The sequence below is a fragment of the Triturus cristatus genome, chromosome 4_2, assembly GCF_964204655.1.
Source record: "Triturus cristatus chromosome 4_2, aTriCri1.1, whole genome shotgun sequence".
NCBI lineage: Eukaryota > Metazoa > Chordata > Amphibia > Caudata > Salamandridae > Triturus > Triturus cristatus.
This window is the reverse complement of record NC_140586.1, coordinates 38,386,243-38,414,103: the sequence shown is the minus strand read 5'-3', so window position 1 is coordinate 38,414,103 and position 27,861 is coordinate 38,386,243. Positions and strand designations below refer to the sequence as shown.

The 27,861-nt window shown below is 44.6% G+C and overlaps 1 protein-coding gene across 1 annotated transcript in view; it reads left to right on the top strand.

The window, feature by feature from the left end:
• CNPY2 (canopy FGF signaling regulator 2) overlaps positions 1 to 13,423 on the top strand; it is a 59,350-nt gene extending 45,927 nt beyond the window's left edge. Inside the window, exons 4-6 of the mRNA XM_085600331.1 lie at positions 8,328 to 8,525; positions 10,962 to 11,058; positions 12,528 to 13,423. Coding sequence (XP_085456457.1) covers positions 8,328 to 8,525; positions 10,962 to 11,058; positions 12,528 to 12,571 — 339 coding nt within the window. The 3' untranslated portion in view covers positions 12,572 to 13,423. The remainder of the gene's footprint in view (positions 1 to 8,327; positions 8,526 to 10,961; positions 11,059 to 12,527) is intronic.
• The last annotated feature ends 14,438 nt before the right edge of the window (positions 13,424 to 27,861 follow it).

The following is a 27,861-nucleotide window of genomic DNA, read 5'->3' as shown; positions in this document are numbered from 1 at the left end:
ATCCATACTTTTAATAAACCCGGCAGCGAATCCAGATTGGATTACATAATGGTTAAACTGTTCATGTGGTCAGCAATAGTGGACTTTAAAGTTACCCCAAGGCTAGACAGTGACCACAACTCCCTGGAATTGACCTACTGTCTACCTGGGAGAGACCCAAGAATTAATGGGTTGGTTAAAGATAAAACGGGCCTCCTACTTGAAAATAACCGTAGGAAGGTCAAGTGGGAGAAACTGGCCAGCAACCCAGAACGAATATCCTGCCTATATGAAAGGATAATTCCATTACTGGAGGATGCCTTCCAGCTAGGATCTAGGGTTTTAGACGACGTTATGCGAGGAGAGCTTGCACAAATACATGCAGGCATCCTCACTACCCTAGAGCAGGATCTTTTTTCATCTTCAAGGCAAAGGAATGGCCTTAAACCAAAGACATCTTGGTACAATGCTGCTTGCAGGGAAGCCAAGGCCAACTTGCTACTTGCCATAAAGGAACATCACAACAAAGATGAAATTCGCGCCAGGAGAAGATCCTATGAAATCCTCCTGGAGAATGCAAGGGCAGAATGGGACCACGATTACTGGGAAAATCTCCCTAATGCATTAACAACCAGAGATTCCCGTAAATTCTGGCGTGTAGTGGCGAATGGCACGGAGGATTTATCTTCCGCAATAGAGCCCAATATAGCCCCCACGGTATGGCAGACCCATTTTGAAGCCCTGTACGCAGAGGGTGGGGGTGAACAGAACAGAGATGGTCCCACAATTTCATTCTGCCCGATCGGGGTTGCTTTCACTGAAAAAGAGGTGAGGGAAGCCATTAAAGGGTTAGCTGCTGGAAAAGCCCCTGGTCTCGATGGGGTGCCCGGTGACCTGTTTAAGCAGGAACCCGGGATATGGGCACCCTATCTCACACTAATTTTTAATGCCATTGCCGGGGGACTGGAGGTGCCTGATACTTGGAGGGGAGCAGAGGTGGTCCCAATCTTCAAAAAGGGATCCCCCTTGCTCCCCTCCAACTATCGTCCTATCAGTTTAATCGATATATCCCAAAAATTGTTCGGTAGACTGATTTTGAATCGATTGCAGGCCTGGATCGAAGAAATGGAAATCTTGTCCCCTTACCAGGCAGGATTCAGGGAGGGCGTGTCAACCATAGACCAAATCTTCAGGTTAAATCTCCTCTACTGGAGAACAGCCATAATCGAGGGCGGCAGTCTATACACCATCTTTGTAGACTTACGTGCCGCCTTTGATTTGGTTCCCAGAGCGAGGCTATGGAGAGTTATGGAAGAGTTGGACGTACCTACTGACATCCTGACAATCCTGATGAGACTTCACCACAATAACTACGCTCGCGTAAGGTGTGGCAAACTAACCGAAAGGTTCCCCGTTCGCAGAGGGGTGAGACAGGGTTGTGTGCTTGCACCGACCCTGTTCTGCATCTTTGTGAACGGGGTAGTTGCCCACCTAAACAGGATTCACAACTCGGATGCTCCAAAATTAACCGGCAGCAGGGTGCCTGCAATTATGTTTGCAGATGACACCCTGCTGCTGTCTAAATCCCCTATGGGGATCCAGCGCATCTTGGATGGTTTTCTAGATTTTTGTAACGATCGGGGACTGGAAATCAACCCTCAAAAAACTAAGTTCATGATTCTGAACCCCAAGCCCCAGAATCGTGCCCCACCCAGGCTCGGCACAACACAATTGGAACGTGTGCACAATATTGAATATTTGGGGATCACGTTAAACGAACATCTATCGTGGACGTCTCATCAGGCCAAAGCGACCATCAAACTGGCACAGTTGGCGGGTGGCACTTTGCGCTTGGCGAACAAATCTTTCTACCGTCCACTGACCCCAATTATTCATATATATAAAACCCAAGCAAGGGCGGGTGTTACATATGGGGGTGAAATCTGGGGTCACACTCATGTCCCAAAGTTACAGTCCACCGAAAACAAATTCCTGAGACAGGTAACTGCCCTTCCTCAAAGCACTCCATTACTCCCCCTTAGATTAGACCTGGGAGTAAGACCAATATCAGAGGAGCTAGGTCTTAAACCCCTAACCTTTTGGAGGCGTTTGTGGTGTAGCTCCGATCTCTTAATTTACAGAGAGGAACTTCAGGAATTCTTACAGCTGCGGAACGCCTTGAGGATTCCGTGGCTGACCTATGTCAAGGGTAGGTTTGAGGATCTGGGCTATCCGGAACTATGGACCGATCCTTCCAAATCCTGTGTAAAGATTTCAAAGAAGGCACTCGCAAGAGCATACTACAATTTGATGCTCACAAGAGCCATCAACGAGAGCCGTGAAGGATCCTTGACCCACTTATTCCTGAAAGCAAAAGACTCCTACTGCCTTGAAAGCACTCTAGATGCGATCTCCCCTCTGCTAACGAGGAAATTATTCTTTCAATGGAGATATGGATGCCTTCCTCTAGCTTTTTTCACAGCGTCTTGGTCTCCATGCTCCACCACAGCAACCTGCCCTGTTTGTGCTCATCCGAAAGAAGACGAAGTTCACGCCGTTTTTTTCTGTAAGGGCTACAAGAGGAGCAGGAAACGCTGGTTAGTCCCGCTACTTAGGAATTTGGGCTTCAGATCCTTCCAACCAGCCTATAGGGTTTTAAAGTCAGACCTTTCTCCCATTGTCGTTTTTGCAGTTGCGAAATTCTTAACTTCTATGTGGTTTACCCGTAGCAGCGTCCTGAAAAGACTTGTATAAATTGACTCATTGTTAGATTTTAGCACAGTATACCATACTTCTTTTTTTCCCTTAATGCATTTTAATGTCTTAATTCATTGGATCACATCATGTTTAATACTTTTTTAATTGTCCTTATTTTGCTATGTATCTTTTATGATCTGTGATCGAAATAAAGATTTCTGAATGAATGAATGAATGATTAAAATCAGTCCTTTATTATTATGGCATAAGATATGGACCTCAACAGCTACCACTTTAAATAGAGCTGTTTTATCTGATTGCATAAAACTTGAGAGCGCAAAACATATTCAGTGGCTTGCATACATAAAGGTCTTTTTGACCAATATAGGACTTCCAGGATATTTTAACAATCCTACTTCATTATCCTTGATTACGAGAAAGGAACTTAAGGAATGTTGCCTTGTCTTCCTGGAGAATGAACGGTGGTCTAAGGAAAGGAGTAAAAAATCTGTATTACAACATCAATTACTCCTACAGGGCCCCGGTCTACAGCTTTATTTATCGCCTGATCAAACTTGTTACGATAGAATGTTATTGGCTCGTCTGAGAACCGATTGTTATTATAGGTTGATAACATTCCCTGATGTAAATAATTGGTCGACACATTTAATTAAATGTCCATGCGATGACCTTTCTGTGCAATCAACAATACATAGTCTTCTGTTTTGTAAATTTTATGCATGGGGGAGGAAGAGACACTTAATCCCATTATTAAAAATTTGGGGTCTAAGGCAGTGTAGACCAGCCTATGTTAAACTGCTTATGCTGGAAGATTAAATGACTATTTATGCTGTATCTAAATTTTTAAAATATTCAATCAGATGCAGATCTTCTATGGCTTAGTCTTTTCCAACTCTGTGTTTAATAAGTCTGCTCTATTATTATGATGTATTTAACTGGACCCATTTGTCTATTTTTATTAATGCGTGATTGTTTTTATGTATTGAGCTTTTATGGTTTTTACTATGAAATCGAATAAAGCTATCTTTGATTGATTGATTGATATATCGGAGTACTGTAGCGAGCGTGGATTAATGAATTTAGGGCAGCTCGCAGCTATAGGTACAACGGGGTGCACCGGTAACTCTATAGACCCTATCCAGTCCCACCTCGCCACAGAAGTCCCTCCCACCAAAGGCGGCACTCTCTTGTGCTAGTCGTACTTGATTTTCTCTACTAAGGCAGGGTTATCATGGCTACCACCCACACCTTCCCCTGCCTTCAATGAAAGGACTTGAGATTGTAAGGAAACCGCCTTTGTAGAGAGATTCTGCACCAGGGCTCCTAGCTGCTTAACTTCTTCCCTTAGCAAAAGTAGTAAGTTCTTAACCTCCTCTCTGCTAATATCATTAACACTAGTCAAAGTTATCACAGGGGGTAGAAAACCTTCAGTACTCCCATTGTCGTTGAATCCAGTCGTTGGAGCAGCGCTCATAGCTGGTTCCAATGGCATAAGTGGATTATATCTGTTATGACATTCTACTGTAGGAACATTTATTATAGTTCTAGTTGCCAGGGATCTCTTTGCGAGCTCCATTGGCTTTACAATTGATTTAATGTTATAAGCATTGGGTGGGTTTGTTAAATCTCCACTGGGTCCTGGAGGCTGTGGATTAGAGAGAGGGTAAATTGGCTGCTTTCAAGGCACATTCTTCGTTTAAAATTTTTTTTTTTTTAATTAAATGCGGGGACTCTGGAGCCATTCTGTAAAGATAATGTCCGTTTGGTGGGCTTTAAACTCGTGCCAGGCGAGTACTTGTTCTCAGTCCCCCTTGACAGAGTTTAGTTGCACCTTCCTCACTACCACCTTTTTCTCCCCTGATGGTATTGTGAAAAATTTCCACGCGATGCTCTCCTTTTTTGGGACCGGATGGTTTTCTTCAGAAGAGCTTTCCAACTGCTGCAGGTCTGGCTGCTGATTGCTGGAAGATATCCTTATTAAACTAAAAAGTAAAAAATAAAAACTGCTTAACCTACTCAATGGAAAAGGTGTAAGATAAAGTACTATACTCAGTGAGGGAACAAATGGGAGAGACTTTCTCCAAATAAGGTTAAGAGGTTTTTCTAACCAACCAAACAGCTTTCTTTGCCTGCAAATAAAATGTGGATGATTTGAATAATGAGTTGAACATAAATCTAATGAACTGAATATAAATGAAGTAAAAATATTTGTATTTTGGAATACGTCCGTGACTGTAATTTTCAATTTTATAATTAATCAAATGGATCACATTTGTGACCGTGATAAAGTGTGGAACTAATTTGGATGTAAATAATTCCTCAAGGGATATAGTTTGTATGAGATCATCATTGTACTCAGTTCCTTGGGGGAAATTGGGCTGCCCTATTGTGTTTATCCAATGGATATTCCTTCGTTGGTGTCTTATTTTTATGTAAAACAGGAGAATCGTTAAAACCCAGTTGAAAGAGAAAAAAAAGACATTTCAGTAAGCAAAATTGTGTTGTTTATGCATTAGTGCATGTCAGTGAGAATGATATCCCTATAATCCAAGAGTATACCGAGATCTTTTTTTCCCCTTAATACATGTTTTTTCATTGTGTACTTTTTCGCAATAGGGCTTCTGGGTGTGTTTTTTTCAGGAGTGAGCTATGATCTTCAGAGCTCTTAGTGCAACCAGGTGTCCAGAGTTGATTTGATTAATTCTGGTGGGTAGAATTGTATTTTACTATCCAGTATCTATAAGCCTTCGTTTGGACTGATAGTTTTTTTTATTTCGGCTTGGGTGGTGATTACAGGAGATATTTTAGGGCTCCCAGGGCAAACCGGAGTTACTGACTCAAATTGTAACAATGAGCACCTTTACCAATGATGTCTTGGGGCTTTAACTTACTCTTCAACCCAAAATTGCGCACCAAGTGAATGCCTTTGGCATTTGACCATTTGGTTATCGATGTCCAAAGCTCACTCAAGGAAATGTTGTGTGGTAGCAACTCAGAACTCAGTGAGACTTGTAGTAACAGTCCATAAAATATTGTCCTTCCAGTGCTTCTACTTAAAAGAAAAAGTAGTTTACTTTCAGCCCAGCTTAATACTGTATGCAAAGAGCCGAGGGCAATAATATGGTTCACAGTTGTCAAGTAAGTAACTACAGTATGGGGACCGACTGGTATATGTTTGGTTGTTCCCATTGGTAAAGTATAATACAGATAAGAATCGGTGCAAGTTAAGACAAATTGCTCCAGTGGTGGTAAGGATCTCTTAACACCCCTGTAGGTTCACAGCCTAAATTCCTGGTAGAGCATGAACTGTCCCCAAGTCCAGGTTCTCTTCACAATGTCTTACACTTGTTCTGTATCTTTCATTTTAGTCCTCGGCAGTCGGGGCTTCTTTCTGCTTGCTGAGGGCTTAGGCTACATAGCTCCCACTTGCATGTATGTAGCTCCCACTTGCATGTATGTAGCACCTACTCGCATGTAGACTTACTGGGAGGTGCCACACTGAATCTGCCCCCACCTGGCCGATGCTTTTGCTGTCTCCAGCCTACCCTTTCTGTGCGCAGTTGCTCTCTTCCGGTTGGCAAAGGCGGGGCTTTGAAAACCAAGGTGAGGTGAAGGCCATGATTTGACTGAAGTCGGGTGGAGCTTCTGTTTTTGGATCTTGCTCTGGACGAATCACAGTTAATCTCTCAAAAGCAAGGCGAAGAGCCAGAGAGCAAATACTTAAGAATGTTGCAGGTTGATCCATGCATGTCATGCCGAATGCTCTCTACCTAAACCAGACGCACCCCAGAGCTTAATATTTTTTGTTGTGTGCACCTACCATGGGGGCATCTTGAGATCCTCTGGATAGGCTATAGGGTTAATTACACCAAGTGAATCTTGAAGCCTATAAAACTGAATTGCACATGCTGAGCCACAAGTACACCCCTCTAATATGTTACCAAATTTGGAGACGTTCTTTTAGAAGTGAAGCACATGTGGGTTTTGAAAAATATTTTTATATATATATAAACTGGCTTTTTCACTTCCCAGTAACGACACAGTGACCAAGTATCACTTCCTTTTATCTCTGCTTCACTATGTTTCCTTTGGGCTGTTGCATGAACAGAAATGTAACTCTCCCTGTGAGCTCAGAGATGGGAGGTTGTCTGAAAACTGACTGCCTCACTAATAGGTGTTCATCTGTTACTCCTGAGTCTTCTTTTGAGGAGGCTATGTGTGTATATATTGGTATTTGCTCAGTATACACCTTCCTGTAAAGCAACAGGGCGGGAGTCCAGTGTTGCAAGTTTGTCAGTGTTACAGCTAAAATAGATGGCCCGTCAGTTCCTATTATGTTCAGTATTATTCTTACATAAAGGGGTGCATCTTCAGCTTCTTCGTGAATTGCAGGTGGGTTGGCGCATTCTTTTATCTGTCGAGATGCTGGTCCTTATCCTGGCCCAGATGGAGAAAGTCTGCCTTCTCATAACTTGAATAGCAGGCGTGGTTGAAAGAGGAGCAGAAAATATTCTTAGGATTTTATGGAGAGGTTAATTTCTAATGATCTTTTCTGCGTTGCAGCAATATGCCTTTTTTTTTTTTTTAGGAGTTTTTCCAATTACAAAATATCATCCGAAAATGGTTCTTTAAAAAAACAAATACAATATATACTTGTTTCTGGTTGAAGTTCATATGATTAAGAGTAGTTTGTGATGCCGTTGGCAATAAAAATGATATAGTGAGTGTTTTTGTAATCATTTGAATGGGCTGGAAATTAAGATATTAGCTGAATTGGTGTTCTTGGTACTGAAAGACGAAAGTAAAGCATTTTTTCAACATAAGACCACTTAATATATACATTAATGGTTACAGACAGCTTCATTTCAGTGTTTTAGAATGTTTTCGTAACACTTTTTTGTGTATCAATTCTTTATTAAAAAATTAAAAATAAAACCGATGGTGATCAGCAGTCAAATACCATAGCAGCAACATAAAGCTCTGATGATGCATAAAAGTATAAGCAGGACAATGAGAGAAAGAACAGAAGAAAAGATTTCAAAGTACCGCTTGTACAAACATAAATGATCAGTCGTCTCAGCAATATATAAATGTATGCAACAAAACGAGATTATGTAAACATTAAACTTTAAGTGGATATAGACCTATCAGTAATAAGTAGATACGAAAAGATCGGATCGTCAATTAACCTAAAAAAGGGCCCAAAATGTGATAAAAAAAATGATGCAAGTTATTTCATTTATAAATAATTTATTAAAATCTAGCCACTTCAAACATATCGTCAAGTCAAGAATGAATCGTTGGAATAACATTTGTCCTCAAAATGTAATATATTAACTTTGGCTAAACTGAGAGCAGTGGAAAGCCATTTAAAAAAAATGAATGGACACGGGAGGCAATTTTAAGGTGTGTTAAAGTGAGCAATGCTTTGTCTTACCAGTCTGACTAAATTATCACTCTGCAACCAACAAAGAAGTCCATATTTTGAATGTATTTTTAGTACTAAACGTTCTGGTTGACAGCCTGCTTTCAGTTTTCCTTTGCAGGCAGTGCCTTTCAAACATATTCAATGTGCGCTGGCGTGTGAATGTTGCCTGCATTTCATGGTCACCTTCTTGCTCGAACTGCAGGTACCGTATGCACGATCTGAAGCTCACCTAACCGAGCTCCTAGAGCGGGTCTGTGAGAAGATGGCAGACTATGGGGAGAAGGTGGACTCGTCCACCCAACGCAAGACGTATGTGCGCGTCCTTTCCCGGGACGGCACCAAGATGGATCTGTCCGGCACCAAGCTTGACAAGGACGTGACTTCCAGCCTGAAGTTTGCGGTGAGTGGCTCTGGACAGAGAACACCTATGATTGGCCTCTGGGCTTCAAACGATGGCGTTCAGCATATGCACCCTCTGCTTCAGCTGTGCAGTTAACTGCTTTCCAGACAAAACTTAAAAGGACCATTAAACTGTTCTCCATGCTTTGATAGATGCCACTCTATGGATGCCCTTTGAAAGGCCAAAGGGGCTGGTTGATAAGTGTACACAATGAATTTAAATGAAAAATTCTTCATATTGTCAGTGGTTATCCTGAAAATCTTGCATGCATCCATCCCTTAAGGACTTGAGTTGTGCGCTAGCCCTATTATTTTACCGCTAGATGCGCACACAGCGTGAGCTTTACAGGTACCATGTCTCCTGTATCTATAGTTCCTATCATGTGGTACTGCTACAGTAGTCTGCTCTTCTTTGTCCTCTCCCATTTGCTCTATTGTTGTAGACCACAAGAGTATCTCTTCCATTCCCCTATCATCTGTCCTGAGATTCTGCGTCCTTCGCTGACCAAGACCACTCTATCGAATTCCGTTCCCAGGATGCTATTGTTGGTCCCTTCGGCCTGACCCAGTGTATGGCTGTGCATCTCTTTGCTAGCACCAGGCCCAACATATCAAACATTTGCTGCATTCTAGTTTCCTTATGTTTTGGTATAATTCGTAGTATGCATTGTTTAATGGTGGCAAATATGTGGGTATTTGTCACCATATTTAATGTCTGCACTACATAATGTCAATAGTGATTGACCCGAGCGCAAATCCACATGTGAGCAAAGGTGGCTTTGCATTCCCGCATCAAGGCCATATCTTGGGTTTATGTGGGTACATTTTATAGAACTTGATAGGTGTCCTTTAGGTGCCATAGAGAAAATGTGCCGGCTGAAGTGGGCATTGTGGACCCGTCTTTCCATTCTGCATTGTTAAGAGTCCCCTAAGTCTTCATCTCACAACTGTCACACTTTTACAGGGGGTGGGGTTTACTCTATCCTCTTTGAAGACCTTGTTCATGCGGATAATCAATCTGCGACTTGCGCTGATCTCCAACAACGCATCCATCGCTGTAACAGCATGAGCTTTAGGAAACTCCCCCTAGATTTCTCTGGCTTGGCTATTTTAGTCAATCGGATATATTGCAGGATTTGTTCCGGTGGGACACCAAATCAATTCTGTGCTTCTGTAAAGGTCACAACCCTATTGTTTGGGTATAGGTCTCCTGGAGTACGACAACCATTTCATCGGATTTTAATCATGTACTCAACAATGTTACTGAAGGGCTGTAACCAATTGATATCTAGAGCTCTAGAAAAGAGGGGATGCCGTAGCACCCTCATCACCGCCACCTCCTATGGATAGGCCGTTTGTCGCACAATGTGAGGGCAGGTCTTGGGGACGTACCCTCCTCTAAGCAGGATAGTTGGCAGTGTCTCTCCCTGTGGTGTTCCACTTATAAGGGGGTGCAGCTTACACCTGTAGGTATGTGACCTTTTTAAACCGTCATAGGCTCTTTTGTCTGCCTTATTTCTAGGGGTTTCTGTTTTAATGTCATACAGGGCCATGTCCCTCTGTTACTTGTGGCACGAAGTTGATGCGTAGGATATTTGGTTAAGAACCCATGAGAACAATGCGCCGAACATAAGATACTCTGAAGTATAATTTCTTCAAAATTAATTTTATGTGCCATAATTCATTTTTTGTATTGTATATGTATTCCATTGTTCTCTACTTCAAAGGATTATGATTACAGATAAATATTTTGCCCTTTGCTTTTCTCAGTCATGCAAGTTACACTTGCCCTCACACCATTACTCACTGGTGGTGGTAAAGCTAAATTTGTGGTGCAGCTGAATAGGTTGGTGTCCTATAGATTATAATCATTGAGAAAGGATACAACCACATTTTAAATTCATGTGTCGTATTGTCCTTTCGAGTCCATGACACACAGATAAAATAGTTCATACAAAAGGAAATTGTATAATATTATAATTTTCCATCCCTTTTCTAATTATTTTTTTTAAACACAGGTCAACATAACTTTATAACAAAACGCAATCCAGTTACATTTAAACTGCAATGTGTTGTATAAATTAAGCTAAAAATAGCCTAAAGTCCATGTCATTGTATTCTGTGGCAAAAAATGCTCTCATGTGTATAGATACAGTGTTTTCAGCAAAGGATTAGCATGTGTGTGTTTTATCATTGGGCATATATTTCCCTTGGTCTTATCAAGGCACACAACTCAAGGAAAGATACAGGCGTGGCGTCTAATTCCGAATAGTCACTGACCGTGTCTCTTAAAATGCTGGCCAGCAAGTGAAAGTTGGGATGCACTATGAATTACACATAGCATAAAATACCCTGGCTGCTAAAGCCGATTCAGTTGTGTGATTAAACGTATGCTTCCTTAACACATTAACTCCTTCTCTGCTTTTATTTCCCACAGTGTGAGCGTATTGCGGAAGAGTATGAGGATGAGCTGATAGAATTCTTCTCACACAAGTCTGACAATGTGAAGGACCGGTTGTGCAGCAAACGTACAGGTGTGGTTGAGATTGGACACAACCTCCTTAATCCCTTGTGTGCTTTAGACACACTTTCCCTACATCTAAATGGATATGCATTCACCACAGAGCCAGCGGGGCCTCCTCGTGAAGGCTGCTGATATTTCCAAAGGAAAAACTTTGAAGTGCTTATAACATTGGGCAGTTTGGCATCCTCCACAAAGCTTTCCCAAACATGTAGAGTGGATGTATGTAAATGTGATCTTGGGGAAACCTCACACTGATTGGTTAAGGGGAGTAAGCTCAACTGGGGTCGCAAATTGTCTTTCCTGCACCAACGTCCATATGAAATGTGTATGCTGGACGATCTCGAAACTGCTGGGTAGATCTCCACCTCACTTTCACTGAAGGCTACATCACTGATTGTTTTAACCAGAAAAACCATGGTTGGGTCATTAGAAAGTGTGTGGGACCTGCTTTGAGAGGTAATGCCCTGGTTCCTTGTAGACAACAGCGTAAAAGGGAGCGCACCAGGCCTCTAAGAAGGAACAGTGCACACCTCTCAGGATGTTGGAAAATGCCCCTGAGGTTCGACAAATCGCATCCCCCTGAAAATGTCAGATTTTTGGTGGTAAAATGCACAGTAGTGTAGCCTGTTCTGCAAATTTCATACTTGCGATGCCTTGAAACACGAGACATCAGTCCTGAGAAAAATGTTTGAAGACTTCCACTAATGAGCGTTTAGTTGCTCTGCAAAAGAGACAAAACATAGAAGAATATATGTAGGGGTCTGGTGTAATAGGCACAAGTTGCTTCCCCCTGCCAGGTGCATATAGGGCATGGTCCCCGTTAAACCCCTGTGCGTATGAGTTAAAGCCATGCCCAGCACTGGCATGATCTCAAACCATGTTCTGAGATGTGCGCGCTAGGCACATGGTACGTAATGTATCCTTACCCATCGGTACTGGACATGGATGGGTGCTAGTCATGTCCAGTACCCGATGCGTTGAGCAAAGAGTACTGTGGACAGGGCTTTTAGCCTACCACCCCCCCTCCCCATCCCTTAGCCAGATCTTTTTTTGCACACATACAGTTTTCCTCCTGTGGTGAAGTAAGGTGTTAGAGTTTGCATCAAGTATGTACAGAGTGTGGAAAGTGTATGTTTATATTTACAAGCATTTCGCAGAGCAGGACTTTACCTCGGGCTAGTATTCTTTTTGGTTCTGGTATTGAGGCAATAGTTAAAGGCACATCTGGCTAGCATTTGTTTCTTTCTAATGCCGGTTGTGATGTTTCAGACTAGCCTGGCTACTTAAAGATGAACGGTCCAGCCAGACCTTTCTTTGTAGTTTCTCTTTTGAAAGCCTCTTGTTGAAATGAATGCTGTTGTGCTTTTATTTTCTATGATCCATAAATAAATTGACACACTTTGAAGGCAACCATGTTTGAGTGCATAATGCATCTGTGGCTGTTAGTGCTCCTCACTAATCCCTTTTCTGTTTCTACAGATCTTTGTGACCATGCGATCCACCTCTCTCACGATGAGCTGTGATGAAGCAGTCCTCTGCTCTGGATGGATTATATTTTTGAACATCTCGAATTGTTTCTGGGTCCTGCATCAAGATGCACTCTGGGGGGGAAATCGGAACATATGGTGTATTTCAGAGGAAGTGAAAAAAAGCACAGCTATTTATTCCCTTTTTTCCCCACAACAAGTCCTCAATATCGCTTGTATTCCATATTCCTCAAGGTTTGGCCATCAAGGTGTTTGATATTCAGGTGTCCGCTGCAAACTGTGAAGACTCTAGCGCTGCCTTTCCTTCATTGCTTTGCTTTGTGCTAGAGCCCTGATCCTGCAGTTGTTGTTTTTGGTCGCTGGTTCCACTCGAATAGCTACTTGAACAGACCCTTCATCTTACCCTGTCTGGAGATCCGTCCCCTCAACCTGCTGCACACTGGGGCGACCTCGGGAAGACCATCAAACCTTTTCCAACGGCAGCTTCTTGCAGGCCGAGGTCTTCACTTGAAATGTGTGTGGTGCGCAGCCTCCAGTACAGTTGGTTGTCACCCTACACGCTCTCATTGGGACATTCGCTTCATTGTTGCTCCACAGTGTGTACCCGCTTGTCATGTTTGCACTTTCAGCGTATGTATACATCTGCTGTGGTGTATTGGGATGTTATTACCAGGACTTCTCAGGAGCATGGTGCCCAGCAGCCAACTTCATGTGGATGAAAGCAGACTCGCTCCACTCTCGGAAGCGACATAGCCAAGACATCTAAAGAAGTCTGTCTGTTGCAGGCCAGCATCTTAAACTTTATACTGTTTCTTTATTGTACACTTGTTTTTTGGTGTTATTTTTTTACATACTGCTTTTTTTAAATTAAAGTCTGTTTTCTTCTTTTGTCCATCTCTCAGGCATTTCCTTCATTGGTAGCTCAGTCCGTACAAGTGTCACAGAAACCTGAAAAAGGATTCCGGATACGAACAGAAAAGCTGTTACTTTCGTACATAAAATGTAGAGTTGCTGTTGTCTCCAGCACTGTTCTTTCTCACTGGCCGAAATCACTCCCATGTTCTGTCTCTGGTGTTTCTGAACTTTTCTGTGTAATATTAGTCAGCGCCTCTGTTCCAATCTGATTCCTTGTGAGAAGCGTGTGCCAGTTGACAGATATACATCTGGTACCGTGATAATTGCTGTTCTAAATGTCTCTGTCCTAGCCCCCATTTCCTGGTGTGTCCAGATTTTCTTTTTAACCTTGTTTTATGGTACTTGACATTTTGATTTGTGTGGTCACACCCTCTTCTACGGTTAAGTTATTTAAAGGTGGTGTAGTTTAACTCCGCAATCCCTTGGTTTAACCTCTATCAATGTAATTATGCATCATTTGCAGCGCTCTACAGGGATTTGGGGTAAGCCTGTGGCACCCCAGGGTGCTGGGAGGGTAGATGGCCATCTTGCATGGCCCTTAAGTGTACTTATTCAGGAGACAGGAGATGTTCTATGAGTGTTCTTCAAGAGCGCTGGAACATGCCACACGTGTGGGTCTGTGCTAGTGATGGAGGAATGCCAGGTAGAGCTTCCAATGGAAATGCAGTCCAGTGCCTTTGGATGTTTCCAAGTAATGGTGATAGCTTGTTTTTATATAGTGCTTCATACCGTAAATGAGGGTCCTAGGGTAGTTATAGGTTATTTGACATCATCATTTTCAGCTGGTGTCCTGTGGCCACAATACAAGTGCAGTCAAACTGAATGACCAAGTACTCCCTTTTGGCACTTGACTTTCTCATGGTAGTGGGGATCGAGCAGTGAAGCCTTGCCCCAGCAAGTGGTGTTGGGTTGCAAACTCTGAAACAGTGTCACTCTCTAGATAACAGTAAATGTCAGGGCAGTTCATTACTTTACGTATTAAATGGGCTTTTTGACAGATGAATTACATATTGTAGGTATTACATTTTCAAAGAAAACCAGAGCTAAAACTCTAAGTGTGTATTGCTCCCTTGTGCTTTTAGCTTTGTTTTTAGTTAACATTGAGGCATATGGCCAGGGTTATCCTACAAGGAACTTGGATGCAGTTTGAAATATTTGGGTTCTTCAGCACAGTCGGAGGTTGAAATATTTTCAGACAGAGAATGTCTGAGATTTGAGCTAAATTTATTGTGGAGGGTACTGCACTTTCTGCACCGCCACAGTCCTAAGCCCAACGTACATGCCCCCCACCGTCGGAATTGCCCAAACTTCTCAAAGGTATGTTTGTGTTCCTGAGGCTCTTCCGGTTTGGGAACTCTGTAATTAGCACTGAGAGTCTGCAGTCCAGTAGCCCACTGGGTTCTGAATTCAGAATAGTGGCTGGCTGGAGTGTGAAACCCCCCCTTTTTGTCCCTAGATCAGATTGTCAAGTAGTTAGGGTGAAAGAGGTTGTTGCTGTATCTCCGCAACCACTATTTGTGCTGACATTTTTGGGGGTTGGGAGTCTTCCCTGGGACAGAGTTACTCAAAGCGGGCACTAGAATTCCACTTGCATGTAGTTTGTTGATCTATACTAGAGGACATTGACCAAAGATTCAACTAAAAACATTTCCAAAACTGCTACCGCAAGAAGAATTATTCCAGTGACTCCAGATTCTGGGTCCTAGGCAACAAGAACAGTAACTGTCTCCAATCTCCCTCGACTATACAGTGAATTTAGTACATTGGCATAGTAAGGGTCAGAGATAGTGTAAAATCTTTGTGCTGGCTTCTCCCCCACCTTTTTTCCATGCACTGTAGTCTCTGTTCTGTCTCCTGTCCCTGTCTTCCTCCTGGTACTCAATGTTCATAAACCGCGCCCTATGTCCACCCTTCTGCACAGGTAACCTCTCTAGTACCGTTTACGGTTGCTGTACTTTCAGTTCTGCTACTTCCTTTTTTCAGCTGCTTGCTTATTTCTGCATCGTTTATCCTGACGCCAGTGTACCCCCGTTATCCAGTATTGGGGTATCTTTCATAGATTCACATGCCTGAATCATTCCCCGTCACCGAGGCGGGAGTCTCGGTAGATAAAAAAGTAGTGCCAAAAAATAATTAGTAGTAGTAGTAGGCCCAAAGAAAAAAGGCCCTAAGGCCTATATCTTAGAAGCCTATCTACTTCGTTATGTAAAATAACCCAAGAGTTGGTAACAACCAATCAGACATCAGCACCCTTCTAGAACCCTCTCAGCAGAGCCAGCTCTCCTCAGATTTTCACCGCACGTCGTGTGGAAGGGAGTCTCCCTGAGTGCCTACTCAGTTTCTTCTTTTCTTCAGTAATGTCTGACAAAAAAGCTTTGTTTAGACCCTGCAGGACCTGTGATAAGAAGATGGTCCATGTAGACGACCAGCATGAGGAGTGTATTTACTGTCTACATCCTAAGCATGTTGCTAAGGACTGTAGAATTTGCCGGACTTTCCCTCCTAAGACCTTAAGGGACAGAGAGGCAAGAGTATTGTTATGGTTGAAATCTTCCTCGGCTGAGGAGGATGACAGGGCCTCGACATCTAGCAAGAGGGCTAGATCTATTGGTAGTTCTTCCAGTGAAGGGAGAAAACATCATAAGGCCTCTCATGTAACTTCTGACCATTCACAGAAGTCACAAGACTCTGACAGATCCAAGAAGTCTTCAACTACTAAAACCGTGAGTAAATCTCAGGTTAAGACTTTGTCAGTGGGATCTTCATATACTATCTCTGTGACTTCTGCTGCTCCTCTGTCGACGGCTACAGTCTCCACTACTTCGATATCGTCACCTATCATGTCTCCTAAGACGTCTAAGACTCCGTCGACAGTTGCGTCGACGTCGAGCTTGAAGGAAGTTCTGTCAACGACATCGTCGATGAGAACATCGACGGCGAAGACCCCGTCGACGACGAAGACCCCGTCGACGACGAAGACCCCTTCGACGGCGAAGGCCCCGTCGACGACGAAGACCCCGTCGACGACGACTATTCCGTCGACGGCGAAGACCTCGTCGACGGCGATCCCGTCGACGGCGAAGACCTCGTCGACGACGATGACGCTCCCGTCGACGATGACGCTCCCGTCGACGATGACGCTCCCGTCGACGATGACGCTCCCGTCGACGATGACGCTCCCGTCGACGATGACAATCCCGTCGACGATGACACTCCCGTCGACGCCTCAGAAGGCAGCAATTCCGTCGACGAGGGGAAGCCCGTCGACGAGAGGTTTCCTTAAAGTGATTCCACCAACTACTCATGTTACGCCTATTGCGTACACGCATATTCAGTTAAAAACTTTTCATAAACAGGATTACAGTAATATTTCTCCTTTGCTGCCTTCGCATATCTTGGACTCTTATGCGGAAGGGGATGATTTTGAAGAGGAGGATGATGAGGGTCCTTTCGGAATAGCTAGACACCCCTCGGAGTTACATATAAAGTGTCAAGAGGTGGATGAGGAAGAAGACTATCATGAGCATGCTTACCAGGAAGGCCTTGCTACACCAGTTTACAGGCATCCCTCAAGGGATTGGGATCGTAGAGAAACGAGTCATCTCCCGCCTACACTGATTCAAGATCTTCAGGCCATGCTGGCGGATTACCGCCAACGCTTTCCTCCACAACAACCTCTTCCTAATTTACAACCGACTGGAGAGTCGCATACGGACATTCCAAATTCGCCGCTCCACCCTGCTGGTTCGGGAACACAATCGCACCATGATACCATTTCCTCTGATGAGGAAGATATCGAAGAAGGTGAAGTACCGGATAAAGACACCACTCTGGATCCTTGGGATGATTACATTATTCCCATGCCTTCTCCACCCATTCCGCAGCCATCGGATTCTCCTCCGGAGGATATAGGTGGCTTTCACAATTTAATGCAACGTGCCGCAGTCAGGTTTCAACTACCAGTCACTGTGGAGCATACGGATTGTTTCCTCCATTATTTTAAAGAGGAGCAAAGGAAAATTACCAGAGCAATTCCCATCATCGATTTTATTTGGAATGAGGGGGTTAAAAATTATGAAGACACCTGCTTCCGTACCTGCGGTCCTCCCTCGTATTGATAAGAAATATCGTGCTCCTCCAGAAACGCCCTCTTGTCTAATCGGTCATCCCCGACTAGATTCCGTTATATTGCAGGCTGCTCAACAAAAGTCCAAAAATCCGGCTATGCCGATATCAACGCCGCCGGCTAGGGAAGGGCGAAGATTGGATCTGATTGGTAAGAAGTTCTCTACTATGGCGGCAACTTCTATCAAAGCTGCAAACTCCTTGGCCATACTTGGTCCCTATGACCGCCAGATGTGGTCAGAATTCTCGGAATTTATAGACCTCATTCCTGAAGATCGTCAACAAGAGGCAAGGAAGATACTTCTAGAGGGAGAACGAGCCGCATCAGAGATCATAGACTGTGCTCTGGATATTGCAAATACCAACTTTAGGCAACTTGCAGGGGCTGCAGTCCTTAGGCGTCAAGGATGGCTTAAGGCAACATCTTTTAGGCCAGAGGTTCAAGCCAAAATCATTGATATGGCCTATGATGGAGAATCCTTGTTTGGGAAACATATAGATGAGGCCCTCCTAGCGATCAAGACTGATACGGATACAGCTAAGTCACTAGCTGCTCTCCAATACAAACGGGGATCTTTCCGTGGTGCAAGAGGACGAGGCTTTGTATCAAGGGGAAATTATCAAAGTCAGCAAAACAGACAATATCAATCTCAATATAGACAGCCTTATGGACGATCATCATACAGGCAATCTTCCTCGAATAGTTTCTCTCGTCAGGGAGGAAGAAGGCGATCGAACAATCAGGGTCGCAACGCCAACAAGAAGCAATGATTTACGCTGGACGCCAGTCATCCCTCCTTCTCTCCCAGTGGGAGCAAAGATAACAACTTTTGCACACAATTGGGAGGAGATCACCTCGGATCGTTGGGTCATCGACCTAGTCAGAAACGGTCACACCCTGGAGTTCTTAAAACAACCTCCTACTGCCCCGCCCGGGGGTCCCCCTCCCCCTCGTCTTCACTTATTGTTCAAAGAAGCTTTAATAATGCTCCGCAAGAACGCAATAGAGAAGGTTCCTTCGCCCCAGAAGGGAACCGGGTTCTATTCTCGATTTTTCCTCATAAAGAAAAAGTCAGGGGAGTGGCGCCCGATTCTGGATCTCCGCAAGCTCCAACAAATTTCTAAAGAAGCAGAGTTTTCGGATGGTTACACTGGCCGAAGTTTTGAGCTGCCTGAACAAAGGGGATTTTATGGCTTCTCTGGACCTGGAGGACGCGTACTTCCACATTCCTATCCTTCCCAAGCATCGCAAGTACCTGCGATTTGTAGTGGCTGGCGTCCACTATCAGTTCAAAGTCCTTCCGTTTGGGCTGAAATCTGCTCCAAGAATTTTTACAAAGTGTCTCGCACCAGTAGCAGCGACTCTAAGGTCACAGGGAATACAAGTATTCCCGTACCTGGACGACTGGCTGCTCAAAGGCCCTTCGAAGCAGACTACCGTAGAGGCAGTTTCTGCATGCCTAAGTCTATTCTCAAACTTAGGCCTTACTCTCAACAAAAGCAAATCTCAACTACTCCCTTGTCAAAGGATTCAGTTTCTGGGAGCAATGCTGGACACCAGACAATGCAAGGCATTCTTGTCAGAGGAACGTCGGCTTCGTTTACAAAAGCTAGCACTTTCAATCGCAAGAAGAAAGTCAGTTTCTGTCCGGAGGTTTGCGTCTCTTCTGGGGATGTGTTCATCGACAATAAATCTTGTACCTTTAGCACGGCTCCGAATGAGACCTCTGCAGGAACAGTTACATCTACAATGGAAACAGGCCGTGGGGTCGTTCAACGACTCCATCATGATAACACCTCACATGATGGTCTCTCTGCATTGGTGGTCACAGATGGAAAACCTGGCTCCGGGCCTTTCTTTTCTAACATCTCCTCCAGAATTCGTGGTAACAACAGACTCCTCCATGGAGGGGTGGGGAGGACATCTCCAAGATTTACAAATTCAGGGACGATGGTCCCAGGAATACCGCCAACAGCATATCAACAGACTGGAGCTTCGCGCCATTTTTCTCACTCTGCAAGCGTTCCTCCCAAGGATTGCAGGGGCCTCAGTGCTGGTCCGGACGGACAACACGACCAGCATGTATTACGTCAACAAACAGGGAGGAACGAGGTCACTGTCCCTTTCGCAGGAAGCTCAGGAACTATGGGAATGGCTTACAACACACAAGATAACCTTACGAGCGGAGCACGTCAGGGGCTTTCACAACACGTTGGCCGACAACCTAAGCAGATCGCTGGCAGGCTGTCACGAATGGGAGATAGAGCAGAAGCAGCTAGACGAAATTTTTCAATCATGGGGCAAGCCGGCACTGGATTTGTTTGCTACAAAGGAAAACAAGAAATGCCGCTATTACGCAAGCAGATTCCCTCAACAGGGATCAAGAGGAAATGCCCTGTCCATGAGATGGTCAGGGCTTTGTGCGTACGCTTTTCCCCCCGATACCACTAAATGCAAAAGTGATCCGCAAAGTGAAGATGGAACATTGCCGCCTCATCCTGATTGCACCCCGTTGGCCAAGGCAATATTGGTTCCAGGAGCTGCTTCTTCTAGCTCACAGCTCCATCCGTCTAATACCAACAATGACGATGTTGACAAGGGAAAGGGGTCAGATACTCCATCCAGATCCACAGTCGCTGCACTTGCACGCATGGCTCCTGATTTCCTAGAATACAAAGATCTAACCATTTCACAGGAATGCCGTGAGATTCTATCTAAATCACGCGCGCGAAGTACTTTAAAAACTTATCGTTTAAAGTGGAAACGATTTTGTCATTGGTGCGAGGGGAAGGATGTCCATCCTTTACAAGCTCCAGTAGAAAAAATCCTTCCTTATTTGTTATCCCTAGCCAAATCTGGGCTTGCATTCTCATCAATTAAAGTTCATCTTGCGGCTCTATCAAGATTCAGGAAGAGTACTTCTAAGCCTTCGCTCTGTTCCTCTTCATTAATAAAACAATTTATGAAGGGGCTATTCGTGTTTTTCCACCAATTCGTGCACCTCCTCCAGAGTGGGAGTTGAACACAGTTCTAGCACAATTAATGAAAAGACCGTTTGAACCTATCCACAAGGCTGAGCTAAAAATTTTAACATGGAAGGTGGCTATTCTTTTGGCTCTTACATCGGCTCAAAGAGTCAGATTCAAGCGTTCACCATCTCAGAGCCCTTTTTGCAGTTCTCTAAAGACTTTGTTACTCTCAGGACAAATCCACGATTCATCCCTAAAGTTCCGACTCAGTTCCACTTAAATGAGCCAGTGAAACTAAAAGTTTTCTTCCCAAATCCAGCCACTCCATCTGAGCGAGCGTTACATTCACTGGATGTAAAACGTTGTCTGAAATTTTACTTGCAAAGGACTAAGGACATCAGGCGGTCTAATCAATTGCTCATAGCTTATGGTCAAGCTACACTTGGGACTGCTGTGACTAAAGCGACTATAGCCAGATGGTTGGCTTCTACAATTCATTTTTGTCATGATAAAGCCAATAAACCATTACAAAGGAAGGTCAAGGCGCATTCCACTAGAACTATGGCAGCATCTACTGCATTGTTCGCAGGAGTGTCCTTGGAAAATATTTGTCGTGCTGCAACGTGGAGGAATGTTCACACATTCACGAAGCACTACTGTCTGCAATCTACTCTGCAGGAAGATACAGCGGTAGGACAAGCCGTACTTCAACATCTTTTAAACTAAGGTCAGATATATGTTTACTTTTATGAGCGACTTCCTGAGTGGTGTGTATTTATGCTTTTTCAATTTGCTGTTTATAATTGCTATATTTTAAGCTACATTATCTTTTCTTTGTGTAAGATACATGTTTGGATTTTAAGAAAGAACATCTTATGCCTTCTACTTATCAACTTGCGGGCGTAATTGGGAGTGTATCAGCAATAGTCTCCCACCATCCGCAAACGACTGTATGCTTGGCATACTGCTTGCTACTCTGATTCAGGCATGTGAATCTATGAAAGATACCCCAATACTGGATAAGAAAACAAGTTACTTACCTGTAACTACAGTTATCCAGTATTGGTATCTTTCATAGATTCACATGCACCCACCCTCCTCCCCGCAGAGTCAGTTCTCTATGTTTGGGATATAAGCTTCCCACTCGTGCTAGGAAAATCTGAGGAGAGCTGGCTCTGCTGAGAGGGTTCTAGAAGGGTGCTGATGTCTGATTGGTTGTTACCAACTCTTGGGTTATTTTACATAACGAAGTAGATAGGCTTCTAAGATATAGGCCTTAGAGCCTTTTTTCTTTGGGCCTACTACTACTACTAATTATTTTTTGGCACTACTTTTTTATCTACCGAGACTCCCGCCTCGGCGACGGGGAATGATTCAGGCATGTGAATCTATGAAAGATACCAATACTGGATAACTGTAGCTACAGGTAAGTAACTTGTTTTCTTTCCTCTGGTCCTTATATGGACATACAGAACCCTGCTTACCAGGGCTCGAGTCGGGGGTACACGCAGGTACACAGCGTCCCCCCCTCCCCCACTCTTTTCACAGGGTGGACGCCGTCCCCCCTGCCAGGAAGTTGGGCCCCACAGAAATATGCTGAACTTGCCCCGGTGTAATTTTCAGACACCAGGACACGTTCAGCAGCACCTGCACGTTGCCTGCTTTCCATTCCCAGCAGCAACGTGCAGGCAGCGAGGGAGCCTTTTTAGGTCTCGCAGACCCATAGCGGGAGCGCGCATGTGCTCCTCGCTGTGCGATGGCTTATTGTCAATGCGCTTTCCGAAGGGGACTTGAAGCCACGCCCCTTCTTCCCATTGGCTTGCGTCATAGGTTAGGGTAAACGCTGGCTTTCTATTGTAAAGGAGGCTTTTTAGTCCCACCTTGTTACCGCCCTATCCACTTTTGGCCCCGCCCACCCGGACTGGATCTTTTACGTGCGGCGTTAGACAGTCTCCTTCATTAGTCAAGACGCACTGTATTTTTTTCTCAATACAATTCTCGGTTCTTTGTCCGAGTTTGCACGAGCGGCCGTACATTGCGCCTCGAAATGCGCTCCCGGTGCAGACGGCTGTGAGTTGGCAGGTGGGAGAACGTTGTTGCTGTTAGCATGGCCCTTACACCGTCTCTACCCTTTGCTGCTTCTTCTCTGCCCTCTTTCGCTTCCCTGATAGTCGCTTCCCATATATTTCTCACACTTCTCAGTGCTCCCTTCCTTACATTGTATTCTTGATTGTTCCTTCCCCACTTTGTTTCCTCTGCTATCCCTTGCTTTTCACTTGTCCCCAGCGCTTCTGCAGCCCCAACCCCCGGCATCAGACTCTCCCCTTTCATAGCTCCGCTTGGGTGCACAGCCTCCTCATTGCAGGCGGCTCACGGCTCGGAGGTTATAAATACACCCCTCCCCCACCCTTTCTCCATTGTTGTGCTCGGCGTAGGGCTGGCACGGTTACCGTCTCTGCCCCGCTTTATACCCACCGGGCCTTGACCGCCTCTAAAGCGAGGCCAAGAGCCGAATTAAATTTACTTAAAAGCACCAGCAGAGGAAGGGAGCTGGTGCGTGTCGAGGCGGGAGTGCCCCTCTGTCAGATCTAAACACTTGAGCAGTAAATCTGAAGGCTACATAAACAGACTCCTCTGTGGTGCACGGAGTTCAGCGTGCAGAAGGCTCTCCGCTCACAGAGCCGCTCTTCCTGCTGACAGAGGGGTGGAGGGGGAACTAAGCCGCAGCAGGCATTTCTTCTGGCGAATGTACTGCATCTGGGGCTTATCCCTGCCCGTGTCCGACTGCAACTTCTACTTCCCAAATGTCCCGTATTCGGACGGGTGAGGGGCACTGGGGCATTTTGTTACTTTTCTGAAGAATGTTGACGTGAAAGCGCGCTGAGATTTTGAAACATTTCAATCTATCTTTGTGTAAAAGACATTGTTATTTACAATGGCAATAGCTCTAACTAAAACCATTGCGAGACCTATTGCATTTTTAATGCTTGTTTCCCCTACAGCTAGGCCGAAGTTAAGGGGCCATCTGGCCTTCTTTGTTTGTATATGCTGACTGGTGGCCACCTGGAACCTTACATTTAAATGTAAATACCACAGAGGGAAACAAAGGCACTCCGCTTGCCTTCTCTTCACAGGTACTTAAGAGAGGCATGCTTTTGCCTTTGTTCTGTACCTGTATATAAATGCAGACAATATAAGACTGTCAGATGGGTTAGTCTGTCCCAGTATTTGCACAAATAATTTAAGTAGCACTATTTTATTTCTTTTATAGCGTTACGTCATGAGGTCATTTGCATATTGTCTTACTTGCTCGGTCCCCCCACTTCTTTCTATAGGACTTGTGCCCTGCTTCTTACAAGTAAGGTGATTCTCCATTTCACTGGAATATTGTTTCAAAAATTAATAAAGACAAGATTTTGAAGGAGGCAACTTGCTTTGTCATGAATAACACATCATTGATCTAGTGCGCTGGGAACTCCACTCCCCGCTCCAACTCCTTGACATGTATAGTCAAGTCTCTTACCTCCTTGCTTGCCATCTCCGGGAGCAAGCCGGGTGATGTTCCCTTGATTTAGACACTTCCTAGGATTGTAGGACTGTTGCCACAATTCCTCTTGTGTCTCCTTGAACCCTCTGTTCTGACGATGACCCTTGTCTGATTCATTTCATTTTGCATTGTGGGTTGAAATGTTGACAACTTCCAATGTGGACTGTTTCTTTTTTGTGTTTTTTGATTGTGGACTTCAACACACTCAATACGAGTGTTGCAGATAACATCACATTATTCCCATTAGTCACATGTACATATTATCATTGTGTAGAGCACCAGCGCACTATTTAAGGATCACCTATCTATTATTTTTCAAACAATATTCCTGTGAAATGGTGGAAAATAAATGCCCAAAAAGCATATGCCAAAAGAACAATTGATAGACAGAATGCAGAACAATGTCATACATTTACCCCAGTACAGAGATCTGGTCCTATATCCATGGTTTTTGTGCTCACCATGCCATTCCAGTTTGAACCCAGCCATATGCAAATCAGTCTTGACCCTGTGCCCAATGGGAACAGTCCAGCCTGAACTGCCAGGCCAGGTCTTCCCTGGACTGGAAACAAGCATCCTAGGACCGGTTTCAGGGTTTCGCCCCTCTTCAGCCAGGATAGCTTGACTCCAGTGGCATGAAGAGCACGGGACCTACATCTGGGCATACCTGTCCCACTCGGGGTGACAAATGCAAAAAGAACAATTGATGGACAGGATGCAGAACATTGTCATACATTCACCCCAGTACAGAGATCTGGGTCTAAATCCATTGTTTTTTTGCTCCCCGTACCTTTCCAGTATAAGCAAACCTTACTTGTAAGAAGTGTTCTTTAAATCTATTGCTGTGGAAGTTGAGGGCCACACTGCCCCCTCCACCATCGGGACCCCTTGTGGTGTTAATCAGTTGTCCTACCGAGGTTACTGGGTTGTCCTCTTTTCTGTTATAGGTCCTTATATGGACAGCCCCTCAGCACATACACTTATATGGACAGCCTCTCAGCACATACACCTATATGGACAGTCACTCAGCACATACACTTTACCTGCTCTGCCACCCCCCCAGAAAAACGTATCCTGTTATGGTATCCCATTCCCCCCCCTTACATACCAGTCACACTGCTGCTGTATTCCTGTAGCTTCCAACTACGCCACTGAAGCCATGTGTAGTGTTAATGCTGGTGCACTTGTACTATTCAAGGGCTAAACAGGCGCTCAACATGTTTGGGCTACTTTTGGACTGGCTGGGGTGTGAGATCGTCAACCTCGCCATCCCTGAAGGAGCGATCCAGAAAATGCATTTAAGGATTGCAGCAATAGAAAAATAATTGCCCTGGTTACTTTAGCAGACCTCGGAGTATTTACATTTTTAAGAACTTCCCTTCAGCTGGGCATGAAAAAACGCTAATATTGTTTGAGAATTTTACTGTAAAGTGTATTGTAAGCATTTATTTTCCTTGTTGGTAAGTTTCTTGTAGTTTCCAGTGAAACACTTCAGAGATGATCTTGTGAGTAACCTGCAGCTGTAGTCTTGGGTACAGCCCGTTGCTTTAAATCTACCTATTAACCAGCCGCACTGGAATGGAGTCCAGTGCTCCAGGTGCCTGACCTCTGTGAAACCCTGGGCGTGTACCACCGGTCCCTGTGACCTTGGCCAGCTGCCACTTCTCATTGAATGAGTGTGAAAGGCAAACAGCGCCAGGCCTTGCACAGTCAGGTGATTCCAGTATCGAAGGCATGCCTGCACCCTCCTCCCCGGGGTTACCAGCACCTTCCTCCCTAGGCTGATCACACTTTAGCTGTGGGCCATGTACAGGGCCTTTGGTGATGTGTGGCACTGCCTGGTGTGTTGGAGTACATGGATGTCTTGGAGAACTCTGGTTTAAGCCCTATAAGGCCAGGTCAGATGCAGTGCACCTCCTAGGGGACTGAAATGTTGTATTGAATCCTTCGTATCCCAGCTACTGCTGATGACCTCTGTGGTGTTACATCCTCCTCTACCTGGTTGTCTCTTGTACTATTCATTTCCTGGTTCTCTGGTGTTGACCTACATTTAGCTAACGTCATCCTAAGTTATAAAGCATTGGTTGTCTCCTGGTATTCCTTGTGATTATCTTCTGAACTGTCCTACCGTGCCTTGTTGTCTCCCCTGTTCTACAGTGCTTTGTTGTCCTCTGTTGAGTGGTATGGGCTGCATTGTCGTAATGTGTGATTTGTCCCTTGTATTCTTATGCTGTGCTGTTGTCCCTGTCCTATGTAGTGAGTGTAACATTTGCATAAAAATCTAGTGTCTGCGTTGAGTGAGCTTCGGCTGTGTCGTGCTAAGTTTGAACGGTTTCCTCTTTTTAGTCCTATGCAGCATGGTTGCCTACTTTTGCCTTTCTTGAGGTGCGGTTGCCTCCAGGATTGTTCAGCATTCCGAGGTTGTCTTCTCGGGTGTCCTGTGTTACGTGGTTTTCTCATCCGTTGCCCTGCGTTGGGTGAACATTGCTTTTGTTGTGTGATAGTTTGTTGTTTGCTCTAGTGTTATCTGGAATTGTGTGGCTTTCTCCTCCTTGTCCGATATTAAACGTGTTCCTCCCGTGTTGTCCGATATTGTGTTTCTCATGTATGGTTCTAGGTTATATTTTGCAGAGCATTCTAAGCAGCACATGGCATGCAAGAACGCTACACGCTTGTAAGTCAGCAGAACACCAAACCACTACTTACAGCATAATATGGGGCCATTTTTCTTAGCTGCCTTTGTACGTCACCCCACGTTTGATGATATTATAACAAAATGGAAAATAGAAAGCACTTACTTTAGTACTCGCTGCCCTCTACAGCTGCAGGAAAATGTCCGTGTTGTTTTCTGGATTCCCGTGAGTGAGCAAAGGGAAACCTTGAGACTGAATGTCGTGCCCAAGTAAAGAGAAAGCAGGGGTGGCGGCCTGAGTGAGAGAAGCTGGGAGAGACACTGGAGTTGGCAGGGATAAAGTCGGAGACCCTGTGGAGTTTGTAAATATAGAGCCGGCAGCACTTTGTATAACACAGAGGCTGGTGCCTGTTATCCTGTGCCTGTAGGTACGTTTGTGGGGCGATATTTCAACACTTTACAGATTTTTGCTTCTACACGTTTTTGCTTCTAGGTGTCCTGGTGGCGTCACTCTGTAAAACCTTTACTTCCTTTCCATGTTTTCCCCCCTAACTTGGGGCCTAGAGTGGGCTTGTGGTGCCTTGTTTGATTTCCATAGTTACGTGCCTGGGCCTGTCCTACATGAGCAGGATGCAGCCAAGCGCCATTAAAGTCAAGGTGGTCTGCGAGGGTTCGTTTGGGGAGCCCCCCCCCCCCCCTTGAGGGAGGGTGACGAAATTGGTGTTTATATACAGTATATAGGTTACAACATGTAGAAAAGTGGACGGGCCTGTGGGTTGCTTTTCTGTCTTTACTCTCCATGTCATTTATGAACTGAAAGTAAAGGTTTAAGACCCCTGTCGCGGAGTTTGCCAGGAAGCTTGGGAGGGGGAGGGGGACTTCCTTATTTCTACACAAAGAGCACTAAGATGTAATATACATTTTGGGGGGTTATGCATTCATTAGTCGGGGGCAGGCTTAGCAGTATGTTTGGTGAATATATGTTTACTGGTACTTAAGACGTGGGATCGGTGGCTTGTAAAAGCTCGTACTGGGGAAGGCGAAAGGGAGGCCTTTGATTACCTGGCGAAACACTTATCTTTGGGACAGACAACGTAAAGTATTTTATCGGTTAAGTGCGGTCATAAAGCTTCCTCA